The following is an 11,975-nucleotide window of genomic DNA, read 5'->3' as shown; positions in this document are numbered from 1 at the left end:
CCGGGATCGGCGCACAGCCGCCCGCGGGTGAGCACGGCGGGACCCTTCAGTTCGCCACTCACAGGGCTGCGAAGTCAGGGCGACTCTCGGCTCTCGTCGGGCCACGCAGAAGAGCCCTTCCCGCGCGCCTCCGAAGGGTGTGCGCGCCGCCGCGTGTGCGTGTGCAAGCTCGTGATCGTGTTCAGAGACGGCCTTTTCAAGTCGCGACTGAGGCATCACCTGAGGGCGACGCCCCAGCGCTGCCGTCTAGCACTTTGCGCCGCGGCCTGGGCCACGTCTGGTCCACCTTATACCCAGGGGCTCTAAACTGTGCGGCCCGGGTACCGAGAGGCCCCGTCCGGTCATCGGGCCCGCCCTGCTGTCCGCCCCAGACCCCGCGCCGCCATCTCGTCCCGAGCCTCTGTCACACGCTCCGTGTGACCTATTAAGTCTCAGCTTCTCCTGGTGCCCCAGCCCTGCAGGGACGTGGCCCGGCTTGGTCCTTTTTGCTTATCTGGGATCTGTCTTTTATTTTTTCTCCTTCTATTAATTTCCAGGAGCAATATACTAAGACGTGCTAAATTCTGAGGGTCGGAGCAAAAGAAGAGGAAGCCACCTTCTCCCCGTGTCCCTGTCCGGCGACTCGCTAATTGGCTGCAAGCTCTTGACGACATTGAACAATGTCTTCAATCAGCCACTGTGAAGTGGCTGGGAATCAGGCTTTGCCCGACCTAGAGACCAGCAGCAGTGTCCCCAGCTTCAGCGCTGCGATGCCCTATTTAACCAGATTTTTAAGCACCGAGCGTCAGAGAGTCTGGACATGTCAGCACTTTTTAAGATTTCACACAAGTGGGTACTCACCCTCCAGCAGAGCCAATCCATTAAATTAAAAATGATGACTGCCCCCTGTAGGTGACAAACAGCAAAAGCGGGAGTAAAGATCTGTTTTGTCCCTAGAAACGCAAACACCCTGCCATCTCCAGGCTTGTTTCCAAAGGCCTGCATTTATTTCTGCACGGTCTCAACCCCAGAGCTCAGTTGTGCTATTTCACTATCACTCGGAAAACCTGTAACGTTCATCATTTTCTAAATCACAGGGATCCGGCTTTGTGAGCGTCACCTTTTCTTACGTGGACAAGATATGGAAGGTTTAAGGGAAGAAACCCAGGGAAGAAATGGGGCCTGGTGTCGGGGAGATGCGGCCATGAGTCCCAGCCACATAACTAAACTCCCCCCACGGAGTGGCAGCGCCATCTCCTCCCCTTGGTGACTGCACTTTAGGGGCCCACATTAGAACAGCCGTGGGGGCTGGGCCGTGAAACCCAACACAGCAATGATCCTCACCCACTTATCTTCGGAGCTATCGTCATCGAGATTAGAGGGTGTGCGGCACGAGTGTCCACTCGAGCAGCACTCGGGCACGGGGAGCAGGGTGTGCCCACCAAGGAGACTCTGCCACGGAGGCAAAGCATAACCTCAGTACATTCTCAGGAATAACAGTCATCCTGTGTGTGAGAACCTAAATGCCATCTTCCACTTCAGCAGGAACCAAAAAAATAAAATATTCTCATGCAAGAAGGCAGAGATGGAGCCAGGGAGACAGGCAGACATTCTACAAGGCCTTTTGTACACCAGTGATTTGTGCAAAGAGTCAGGAAGACTCTGCGTGGGTCTTTAATCGAGCAAGGTTCCATTTCCTGGTCTGGTCTCCCCTGGGTCCAGGCAGTGGTCCAACGAGAGGCTCCCCGTGCAAGTCTTTGGCTCCAAAGGTAGCGGACGCCACCAGAGGGAGCTACAGAAGTCTGGAGTGTGGAAGGGAAGGGGCAGGAGGAGAGAGTTGGGATGAAGGTGGGCAGCAGAGCCAAAATGCTGGTGTGCTGGGGCACATAACCCGGGTGGTAAACAACGGGGTGTCCGGGGTCCAGACAAAGGCCCCAGATAGACCCTGGATGAGCTGGTTCTGCCCAGAAATGTCTGATTGGAAAACAGGCACAGGTGAGCCCTGGGGACAAACCTGCCAGCCTCGCTCGCCGTGAGCACGGAGAAAGACCAAGGCTGTGTCGCCGACTGGGGCTTGGGACCCCCAGGCCCACAGTGTCCCCCAGGGCCGCTGCCCCAGATTCCCTAAACACAGACACCACGGAGGGAGGCTCGGATGCGAGTAGGTCAGGGCCCAGGTTCAAACCCCACCACAGCTCGGGCCTACAGCCCAGCTTTGGGTGGTGTCACCTAAGTCAGCTGCACGTAACCTGGGAAACATTCGGCATCCTGAACAGACAGGAAACTCACCCTTCCATCATAGGAGCCAAGCTGCTAGACCGGAAACCTTTCTTACTAATACAAATGAGGTCTCTCCATGCCTTTACCATTTCTGACTACCGAAAAAATAAGCACACTCATTCCAGCGCCTGCCTCGCAAGCACAAGGACCTGAGTTCGATCCTCAGTACCAAACCAAAACAAAAAATAAGCACATTGAAAAATACAAATAAGCACACACAGAGATACTCATGCACACATGTAAGGGCAGGCACAGCATTTGTTGAGTGAGAATGGTGCATCTATGGGAATCATGCAGGGCAAGAACCAGCTCCAGGTAGGGACACGAGCAGAAGCGAGGGAGAGCAGCAGGAGGCGTGGCCCCGTTCTGCCCTGGCCTCCGTGTCTAGCGGACTTGTGCTCCCTGCAACGGCGAAACAAGAAAACTCACTCGGATATCGAAGGAAGCGTCACTGACCACAGCGGACCCCAGCGAGGGCCACCAGCCGCCCACTAGCTCACTCATCTGTCTTCATATCCATCAGGCCAGGTCACGGAGGGGCGTCCGACTGTGTTGAAAGGGTCTGTGTCGAGCCGCTCGTGTGGCTCCCTGAAAGGAAGTGCGGCTGGCAGATCATCGCACGGCAGTCAGCGAAAGCCACCCATTCCGAATGCCCGGAAGTCCGGCCAAGAGAGAGCCCTTAACTGCGTCACACGTACCCCTCGCCGAGGAAGGAAAACACCAAGCAGTCCTAGCAGGAGCGAGGACCATGCCCGTCCACACCGTGGGTCCAGGCGGAAAGGGGCACGCGGGCTGGGGACTGGTGAGGAAATGAACGTGTGTTTCCAGGGAAGATAACTGGGGAAATAGCACTGAAAATACAGAGAATTGTCTTATATTCTGGAAACTGCTCAACATTTAATTCTTTGGAGCAGTACCTCCTCTGCCTCCAGAGACAGAAATGCGATCAAGAAAAACAGAGTAAGGTCATTACAAACTGTTGGCTTGACACCCATACGATACGGGCTTTCCACAGAGCTCCTGGTGGTGCCATGCAGTTCCACTCCAGAGAGCATCTTTTGCTAACTGGGAATTTTTAAAATGACTTCTGAGTGAAGATACAATTCTGGCACCAGGCAGGGTGGCTCACACCTGTGATCCTAGCTCTCAGAAGGCCGAGGCAGGAGGATCACCATGCTCAAGGCCTTGCCTGGACTACATTGTGAGATCAAGGCCAGCCTGGAGTAGTCTCAAAACAAACAAACATATATATATACATATATATATATACTTTTGCAAAGAACCTTAGGAACCCAACCATTGCCTTCAGATTTGTGGGCAATCAGGAGGAGAATCTTACTGTCTGAACAATCTCTTCCAGCCCAATCTGGAGAAAACTGGAGACAACAGGCAGACCGACCTCCAGAAGTGGTCATGCCAGAAGCATGTGTTCTGCAAGGCTGGTGAGGCTATGGAAGCTCAGGGCAGAGAGCTCCCTACTGTCGCTGTGTAATGCACTGTGCCATGTGGGAGCCGCTGGCCACCGGATGCCGAGGACGTGGTCAGCACCAAGCTCCCTGCTGAGCTCCCAGGACCCAGAAGACCTCCCATCTGTGTCCAGAGAAGTGTCCTCCAGACACAAAAACAAAAATTGGTTGCAATTCCAAAAATACTCAAAGGACATTTCTAAAAGGAGTTATACCGGTTACGCAAAAGTGTAGGTGCTTATACGGGAAAAGGCTGCCGTCTACTAGCCATTTGTGCACTTTTCTTGCTCTCTGTACACAAAAATAAAACTGTCCAAAACTAAGTTATCCAAACTTTGTGGGATTCTGCTTTTCTCAAGGTTTGCCTGGAGCCTCTGAGCTCCAGGGTGATATGTGCACATTAGGTTAATACATGTGTGTGTCCCTCCTGCACATGAGGACTCTAGGGTCTGATGTCTAGGGCTTGAACAAGGCAGCTCTCTGGACAGCACCCCCGACCAACCAAATATAGGAAACAGAAAAGAGCCCGCCTTCATCTTACTGCTGCCTCGTATTTGGCCCAAGAAAACCCAGCTCCCGTGTCAGCTTCCGGCAGCTCTCTGTGAGGCCTCCTGCTCCAGAGTGAAACCCTGGCCCTGAAGAGCTGTGATGCTTCCTGGTCAGTGTGGAAGGAAGAAACTGAGCAGCCGACATGAACGATCCAGATCCTCCGGAGACACGGCAGCCTAGGGAGCCCTGAGGAAAACTGCAGGAATAGGAGCATTAGCATCCAGAGCACAGAGATTAAAGAGGAAGTGCTGTCCAGACCCCACAGCATTCCCACCCTCTCCCCGGTACTACTTTTACTCTTCAGTTCCAATACAATGATACCAGCTTTTCTTGAGCGAGACCAAAGGAGACCGAGCCCGAGTGTTGGTGGTAATGTGGTCAATCAAGCCACACATTCACCCGGTACGTACAAGTGTCTCCGTGCGCAGCGTGTGAGGTGTGTCCACGCACTTAGACTTCTGCTTTTGGGGTGTCCACCCTCTGCCAGACAAGGGGGAGGGACAGGCAGGAAGCAGTAAGAAGAGCAGAACCAGAGATCCAGCCAGCCAGAGAAGGGACTTCCAAAACTGAGCCCAAACACCCTTCTCTCTTTGTAAGTTAACTGTCCCAAGCATTTTGTGACAGTGACAGAAAGCTGGCTGACACACTCCAACTCCATGTCCCAGCCACCTTGGAAATGCTCACAGCCACTTCTGTACCACCTGGTGCAAGGGAAGCACAAAAGAGACACTGGAGAGGAAAGAGGTAACGGGCTTAACCAACGATGGTGGAAATAGATTGTGCTTGCAGATTTTACAGAAACACCAGTATGAGGGTGAAGGTCCTGGGAAGGCCTGCTCTGCACGTTATCTCTCTGCCTATAAGAGCGGAGCCAGCTTTGGGGAACAGCTGCTCTCACACACTCCACAGCCACTGGCAGACCACCCAGGCAGCTCCCAGGGCATGCACCAAGGCCGAACACCTAGCTTCAAAGCCTCAGATGTGGTGCTGTCTAGAGGCAATAATAGAAAATGTCACCACTGAGCACTGCCAAGACCTGGGAAGCGAGAGTAACAGCATTCACTGCCTGACCGGAGTTCTGGTGTAGAAAGGGAATAAGGCGGCCCTGGCCCACTGCAGGTAAATGTCATTAAACAATGAATCAAGGCGGCTTGCAGGGTGTCTTGGACTGGGGTCCCCTGGAAACTGGGGGCCAAGCTTCAGCTTCAGGAAGCCCGCTTAGGAGCAAGGCGGGCAGAGCCAGAGCTATCCACAGTACACAGAGGTCTTGGGGGGCTGGAGCAGGGTTTGTTTTTTGTGTTTGGGGTGCACAATGATTACACTCATCGTGGGGTGCTGGTGCACATGCACAGTACATCTTCATTCTTTCCCACGCCCTGCCTCTCCCTGCCCTCCCTCCACCTCTCCATCCCTTTCCTTTGGCATAGGATTTATCTCCCTGTTTCCTTTTAGCTACTTTTCCTCTGTTCTTCATTGGTACTTTGGGTTGCTTGTGTAAAAGACCCTGTAATATTGAAGCTTGTGCGTCTGACATCTCTCACTTAACGTGGTGGTCTCCAGGTGCATCTGTTTTCCCACAAATGACTCAGTTTGTCCTTCTTTAGGTCGGAGTAGAGCTAGGCATCTTCCCAAGAGGTAAAGTCTCCCCTCACCGTGACCAGGCACAGCCATGTTCACAGCAGCACGGCTTGCAGTAGCTAACACTATGTCCGTGGACAGAAGGACAGACACAGACTCTGCACCCTTCATAGCCGGTTGGGTGCCCTCACTGCGTGCCCAGCGTGGAGCAAGGGCAGCCAGGCCACTGAGCTGGACACAGCCTGCGGGGAGGCCCAGAGCTGGTCCCACAGGATGTGGCGGGGGATGGGGCTGGCAGCTCTGCAACTGGGCCCCGGCGCCTGGCAGCACCCTCCACACAGGCCTGGAGGTCGGGTGGTGGCATGTTGCCCACAGGGAGTCCCCAGCCACAGGGGCCAGGTGTCCCAGTGTCCCCAGGTCCTGGGCAGCCGCAACTCCCCGGACCGGGCTCTCCTGGGCATCCAGAGAAGTCAAGTCCTGGGGGCTGCTAATCACAGTCACCAAGGCTGCTCCTCTGTCGTGTGAGGGGCCGATGGGTGACTCTGGACATGGGACATCTTCAAGCACAGGAAAGCACTGTGGAGTAGGAGCTTTTACCTAAATCAAGGAAGACGGTTAAAATGGAACTTTTTTCTTGGGCAGGAAGCTAACCAGCCATGAAAAACTATTTCTCTAATCAGAATTCAAAGTCACCTGTGAAGACAGAAAATCAACTCTATCTGGATTAATGGTTTATGAACATTTAAAGTACTGGTTCTCTTTTCTACTTTTATAGACATAAAACATGATTTTTCTTATACTGTCTCTTCCTAAATACATACTATTCAAGATATAATATATACATCAAATAATAAGCTTATCTAAATATTAAATGAATATTAAAACTATAGGATTTGGGCAACAAAGGTTAATACAGTAATGAATTCCTATATTTATACCACATGTATGAAAAAGTATTTTAGTGCCCAATATAAATAGCCTTAAAAAGTATTTAACAGGGAAGGAGACAATAATTTTGTCCTAGGAAATGGGAAAAAATTATATAATTGTTCAACTTCATCAATCTAAAGGTTAACTAGACCAAAACGCAAGCTCATTAAAGCCCACCAAAGTATATTTAAGAAAAGAGATTATTTTGAAGGAGACGTTTGGGGCTTCCAGTGCAGCGACAACAGAGCCCACCCACCATTTAAAAGGCAAAGTGAGAGGCCATCCGCGAATGGCACACTGGGGTGCCCCAGGAGCTTGAAGCCCCCAGTCTGTGTCCCATCTTGCAGCCTCAGCACAGCACAGACGAGGGAGAGGCAATGCCAGAGCTCGCTCGGCCCCTGGCCTGCTGCTCGGCCCCTGGCCTGCTGCTCGGCAGCGTCTCCTGGCATCCAAGCGTGCGTCAGTGCACACCGCGGCAAAGGTCGCAGACTCTGCACACAGAGCTCTGGAGATCCTCTCCTTGCAGCCCCTCACACTCACACCAAAGTCACCCCCGGAGAACATCCAGGGCCCACCGGAGACAGTGGCAGCCTCCTGTCCAAGGAGCGTAATTTCAGTAGGCCCTTTATTAATAGAGACCCCAGGAGAAATCCAACAAGAACTTCCCTTTGTTAAGTAAGCTCTTGAAATCACGTTTAATTTGGATTAAAATGCCAGGTCCTTGGGTGCTGTCACAACATTGTGTAGAATACACAAGAACTTGATAAATAAAGGTTTTGAGGAGAGGGTTTTCACTGTTTTTTGTTTCAGACGGGGTCTCACTAAGTGGCTAAATTGCCCAGGCCAGGGTAGAGCTTTCGATCCTCCTGCCTCAGCCTCCCCGACTGCTGGGAATACAGGCATGCGCCACCACATCTGGCAATATAGTTAATATTGGTTAAGGGTTATAGTTAATATAGTTAATATAGTTAAGGGTTATAGTTAATATAGTTAATATAGTTAAGGGTGGCTTTTAATAAGGAAAAACATAGCCATGTACTCCAAGTTTTATTTTCCTAGTAGAAATAAACATTAGAGGATTAGACATAAACCAAAGCAAATTCTTATCCTTGGAGACCACATTCTCCTCTTTGGATAGAGTATGTTTTAATGCTATTTGGTTTCTTCTTTTTTATATCAAATGTGCCTGTGAACACAGTTTACCCCTAACAAGAATGGGTAGTTGTGTATTCCAAAACTCACTCTCTACTGCAAAACCTTTTTATCTTAAATAACCCTTTTTCATCAGAAGCCATCATCCAGCTGTAGGCAGCATCTGCAGCAGTGCGAAGGTCCTGCCCCACCTGTTCCTGCTGAAGACCTGCATCTGTGAGGCTCCAGTGGAGGATTGCTGCCTGAAAACACCCAGGAACACGTGCAGGGCAGGACCTGGGCGACTGGAGCCAGGGGCGCTCTGTGAAAAAGCTAATTGAGAGGTGAGGACAAATTAACTCTATGGAGAAGGACAGTCTCCCTGAGCGAGCACGCCACGGCCGTGAGGCTCAGTGGCACGTGTAGTCTGCCTCGCTCTGGGACAGAAATGCGGCTCTGCCCACTGCCTGCCCACCTGGCAACCCTCGGGCCCCTCTGGACATCAGGACAGCGCGGGCAAGGCCTGCCTCATGACAGCAAGCATGGCGCACCAGGGACACCCAGCCGATCGCGCTCTCCTGCCCGTCACCCTCTCCTGTCTGCTGTGGCGCCTGCAGGCCGAGATCACACCTGGCTGTAGACGCCCGTCAGGACAGAGCTGAGCGCTGGGCCCACAGCTGATGAGCATCCCAGGAGCCTCGATGACGGCCCGCAGTCTCAGCCCCCTGCCCGCACATGGAGGTCGGCTGGGCTGCTGTGCCAGGGCCCGCACATTAAGCTGCTCTCCGCCGCACAGTATTTCCGGGAAGGGCTCGAAGTGGAGCCGACCTTGCAGCTCCTGCCAGCCTGTCCTGACTCCTTCACTGCGTGGCTCTGAGAGCGTCACCTGGATTTGTTTTCCCGTTGTTTACGGAACAGAGTGGCTCAGGGTTATAAATAGGCATTTGGGGAATCCATGAATAGGAAAGGCAGGACGAGGACTGCACAACGGAAATAAGGGCAACATATGCGTGTAGAACGGTGGAGCCTGTCCACCGGGCCCCCCAAAGCTCACCCCCGTTCCACGGATCGTGTCCCTCAGCCATCTGCTTCCTTCCAGTGCGCTGATGGAGCATGGGTTTGGACCTATTCAAATCAAATTCCCATTACTATGAGTGAAGGGTTGGAGAACTTTAAACGACCACCAAACAGAGTACAAACCCCCAGCGGCTTCTTGGACCCACTGGAAAGCATCCCAGCATCCGGGAAGAGGGAGAGGCCAGGAGATCAAGGTCAGCACACTTTGCTGACAGTGACCTCCGCAGCTGATTTTCTAAACACAAGCAGCCTGCACAGGTAAAGATGGAACAGCAGCAAAAAGCCATGTAGTCAACATGCTAGCTTGGCTGCAGAAGGCATCATATTCTACCTGTATGAAGTCGGTCCTGGCCGCCCCTCTGGCCTCTCCCCATGGTGCACACAGCCCATGCAGTGCGCAGTGCTGCGGTTCCTTTCTTTCTCTCATCGGCACCATAAAATTGTCACCCAGACTATGAATTAAGTGCTAGACAAAAAGACATGACTTTTCAAAAATCTCTAAGTTATCCCTTAACCATTCACTTTTCTCTATGCCATGGGAATCTGATACAAGAAATAGCACACAAAAGGAGAGGCCCCAGGTCTCTGCTCCACAGCCTCCGGGTCTTGTTTTCATCCAGATTACTGAATTCTACCACGTCCCTTGCTCCTGCTGCATGGATCTGTGGAAGTCGGTGAAGATTGAGCATCAGGCTCCTCATCTGGGAGGCTTTGGGAGGCCCAGAAACGGCCAGAGAGGAGCGGGGGCAGGATGCCACCCAGGGAACCTTCCACAGAGGCATTTCTAACCGGGCGCAGAGAAAAGATCTGAGAAGGGCCTGAATCACTCAGGCCCCTTCGTTTGCTGTGATTTACTTTCTCCTTCTAAATACATACCCGCTTTCAGACCCAGTTCCAAGGAGACCTCCCCCTGCCCCCTCCCAAATTTCACAAGCCCCACAGAAATCAGATCCGCCACTGTGGGCAGTGCGGAAGACAACCCACAGCCATCACCGACCGACTGTGTGTGCAAAGCACTGGTTCTGGGGAAAGAGCAGCCTGTCCCCTCTCCCAGGTCTCCTCCCACGCCCTCACACGGCTCATCAGTCCCCCGTCACAGTCGCCCACCTTGGGCCTGACTGCCACCCACCATCTCCTCCAGATCCGCTAATACCCTTCGCCGTCAGCCTTCCCTTTCCTGCTCACCCGGGGAAACGCCAGCATTTCTGACAGCATCTCCATGGGAATGAGGAGGCGGAGGAGCCGCGGGACAGAAAGGGCTGGGAAGGCAGAGGAGCTGAGCCTCGTGGGGGCGGATGTCCCTGGGTGGCAGGGTGGTGGCAGCCACAGGGACCCAGTCGGAACAGCAGGAAATTGCTGCCCAGAACCGGTCCCCCGAGCAACTTCCCAGACACCGAGTGTGACCCCCAAGAAGGGGAAGGGAAGCCCAGGAGCGTCATGGACCCCGAGGCTGAGGGTATGGTGTGAAGAGACTAAGCTGAAGTACACCCACGCAGAAATGAGGCCACGGCAGCCCCGTCACTGCTTCCTCCATTCCCCACAAATTTTTAGGCTCTGTTTTCAATTTATTGCTAGACGAGGAGTGAGTGGCCTCACGTACTTCTCCTTGATCTGCTGTTTCCTGTGTCGGTGCAGGCTCGGCCCTGTGCTGTGCCTCCCTGCGGATGAAGGCCACATGAGCCACAGGGATACAGCTGGCTGTCTGTGAAGACCCAAGTAAACGCTGCCAGCTTTGAATGAGCAGGGGAAGGTACGATGAGGACAGAAAGCCCGGTGGAGGGGACGGGGTGATGGGCACCACAACGAGGAGACGTCAGCCGCTGCCGTAAGCCTCTCAGAGCTGATCCCGCGTCCCGCCCTCCGGAAAGGGCAGCGTTGTGTGGCACATGACGTGACCCCCACCGGCCACAGCAGCTGAACCTGCACTGGGCACACGATCGAGACCCGACCGACCGGAGTGCACGCCTCGAGTAGCCAGGATGACAACAGGCCAAGGACGTTCGAACCCGAAGGCCGGGGACGAGGGCCACTGACTTCCTCTCGCCCCCGTCTGTGGGAAGAAACAAGAAATGGAAAAAGATCCACAGAGCGCTGCAGAGATGAGAGGGCCCAGGCTCCAAGAAAACGAAGGTGGCAGCGTGGTGCCTCTCGTGGGAGCCCCAGCTCAGACCGGGTTTCCGTCTGCACGAGATTCTCTTCAGTGGCCCCAGCAGACTGGCTTCTATCTGAGTCACGACGAGAAGGCTCACGATGCAGGCAGTAGGAGAGCATTGTGTAAACGCAGACCAACGTCCTCAGAGCACAGGACAGTGGGGAAGCGGCAGGAGGAGCACAGGAGAGACACTCACCTCACGCCCACACCCTCCCTGGTGGAAAGTGGGGTCAGATCCAAAGCATGACTCTTTGCAAGAACATTTGGAATGCATCTCTGACAACACCAAGAACCTGTGCTTTGCTTTGCCATTCTGGGGATCAAGCCCAGGGGCCCCCACGCCTGGCAAGCGCTCGACGTGGAGCTACCCCTCCCCAGGACTTCTTCACACACCCGGGATGCCTCACTACCGCTCAGGGGTCACCGTGTGCTACTGTGACTATGGTTCATTTTGGTTAACAATTTCCCTGTGTGAAAAATTAGTCATGTGCCAGAAAGCTTTCTTTTCAGAAACAAAGCGTACTGCCGACAGTCGCCTAATTTCTTAATAAAGGACAGAACCACGGTGAGAAGATTTAGAGAATCGAAATGAAAACACAGACCGGGTGTTCCTGTCTCGCGTAAGCACAGTCCTTCCCGCTGCCCTGCACTACAGTGTGTTCCATGCCTGCTGTCTCCTCACACGCTGGTGTCGCACAGCTGTGGGGTCAGCAGGCACTGGGTTCCAAATCAGCCCCAGAGCACAGCCCGCGCAGTGTGGTCTGAGCAGTCACCCAGTCCTCAGACTGAGCCCACAAGGCCCTGCTGGCCTCATCTGTTACCTAATGGGGACT

At 53.4% G+C, this 11,975-nt stretch overlaps 1 protein-coding gene across 2 annotated transcripts in view; it reads right to left on the bottom strand.

The window, feature by feature from the left end:
* LOC104873628 overlaps positions 1 to 10,538 on the bottom strand; it is a 23,883-nt gene extending 13,345 nt beyond the window's left edge. The window contains exons 1-3 of one of the 2 annotated variants that reach the window (XR_004517396.1): positions 2,958 to 3,330; positions 2,689 to 2,847; positions 841 to 885 (exon numbers count right to left, since the gene is read on the bottom strand). Coding sequence is in view for 1 of the 2 variants with exons in the window: in XM_010640421.1 (XP_010638723.1) it covers positions 8,968 to 9,038; positions 10,176 to 10,429 (325 nt within the window). In the remaining variant the exon portion in view is untranslated. Of the gene's footprint in view, positions 1 to 840; positions 886 to 2,688; positions 2,848 to 2,957; positions 3,331 to 8,967; positions 9,039 to 10,175 lie in introns of those variants that run through there. The other variant, XM_010640421.1, reaches the window with a different exon arrangement.
* Positions 10,539 to 11,975: the final 1,437 nt, after the last annotated feature.

The sequence above is a fragment of the Fukomys damarensis genome, unplaced genomic scaffold (genome assembly GCF_012274545.1).
Source record: "Fukomys damarensis isolate Sample0158 unplaced genomic scaffold, DMR_v1.0_HiC HiC_scaffold_16, whole genome shotgun sequence".
NCBI lineage: Eukaryota > Metazoa > Chordata > Mammalia > Rodentia > Bathyergidae > Fukomys > Fukomys damarensis.
The sequence above is the reverse complement of the archived record's forward strand: the minus strand, read 5'-3'. Positions and strand labels throughout refer to the sequence as shown.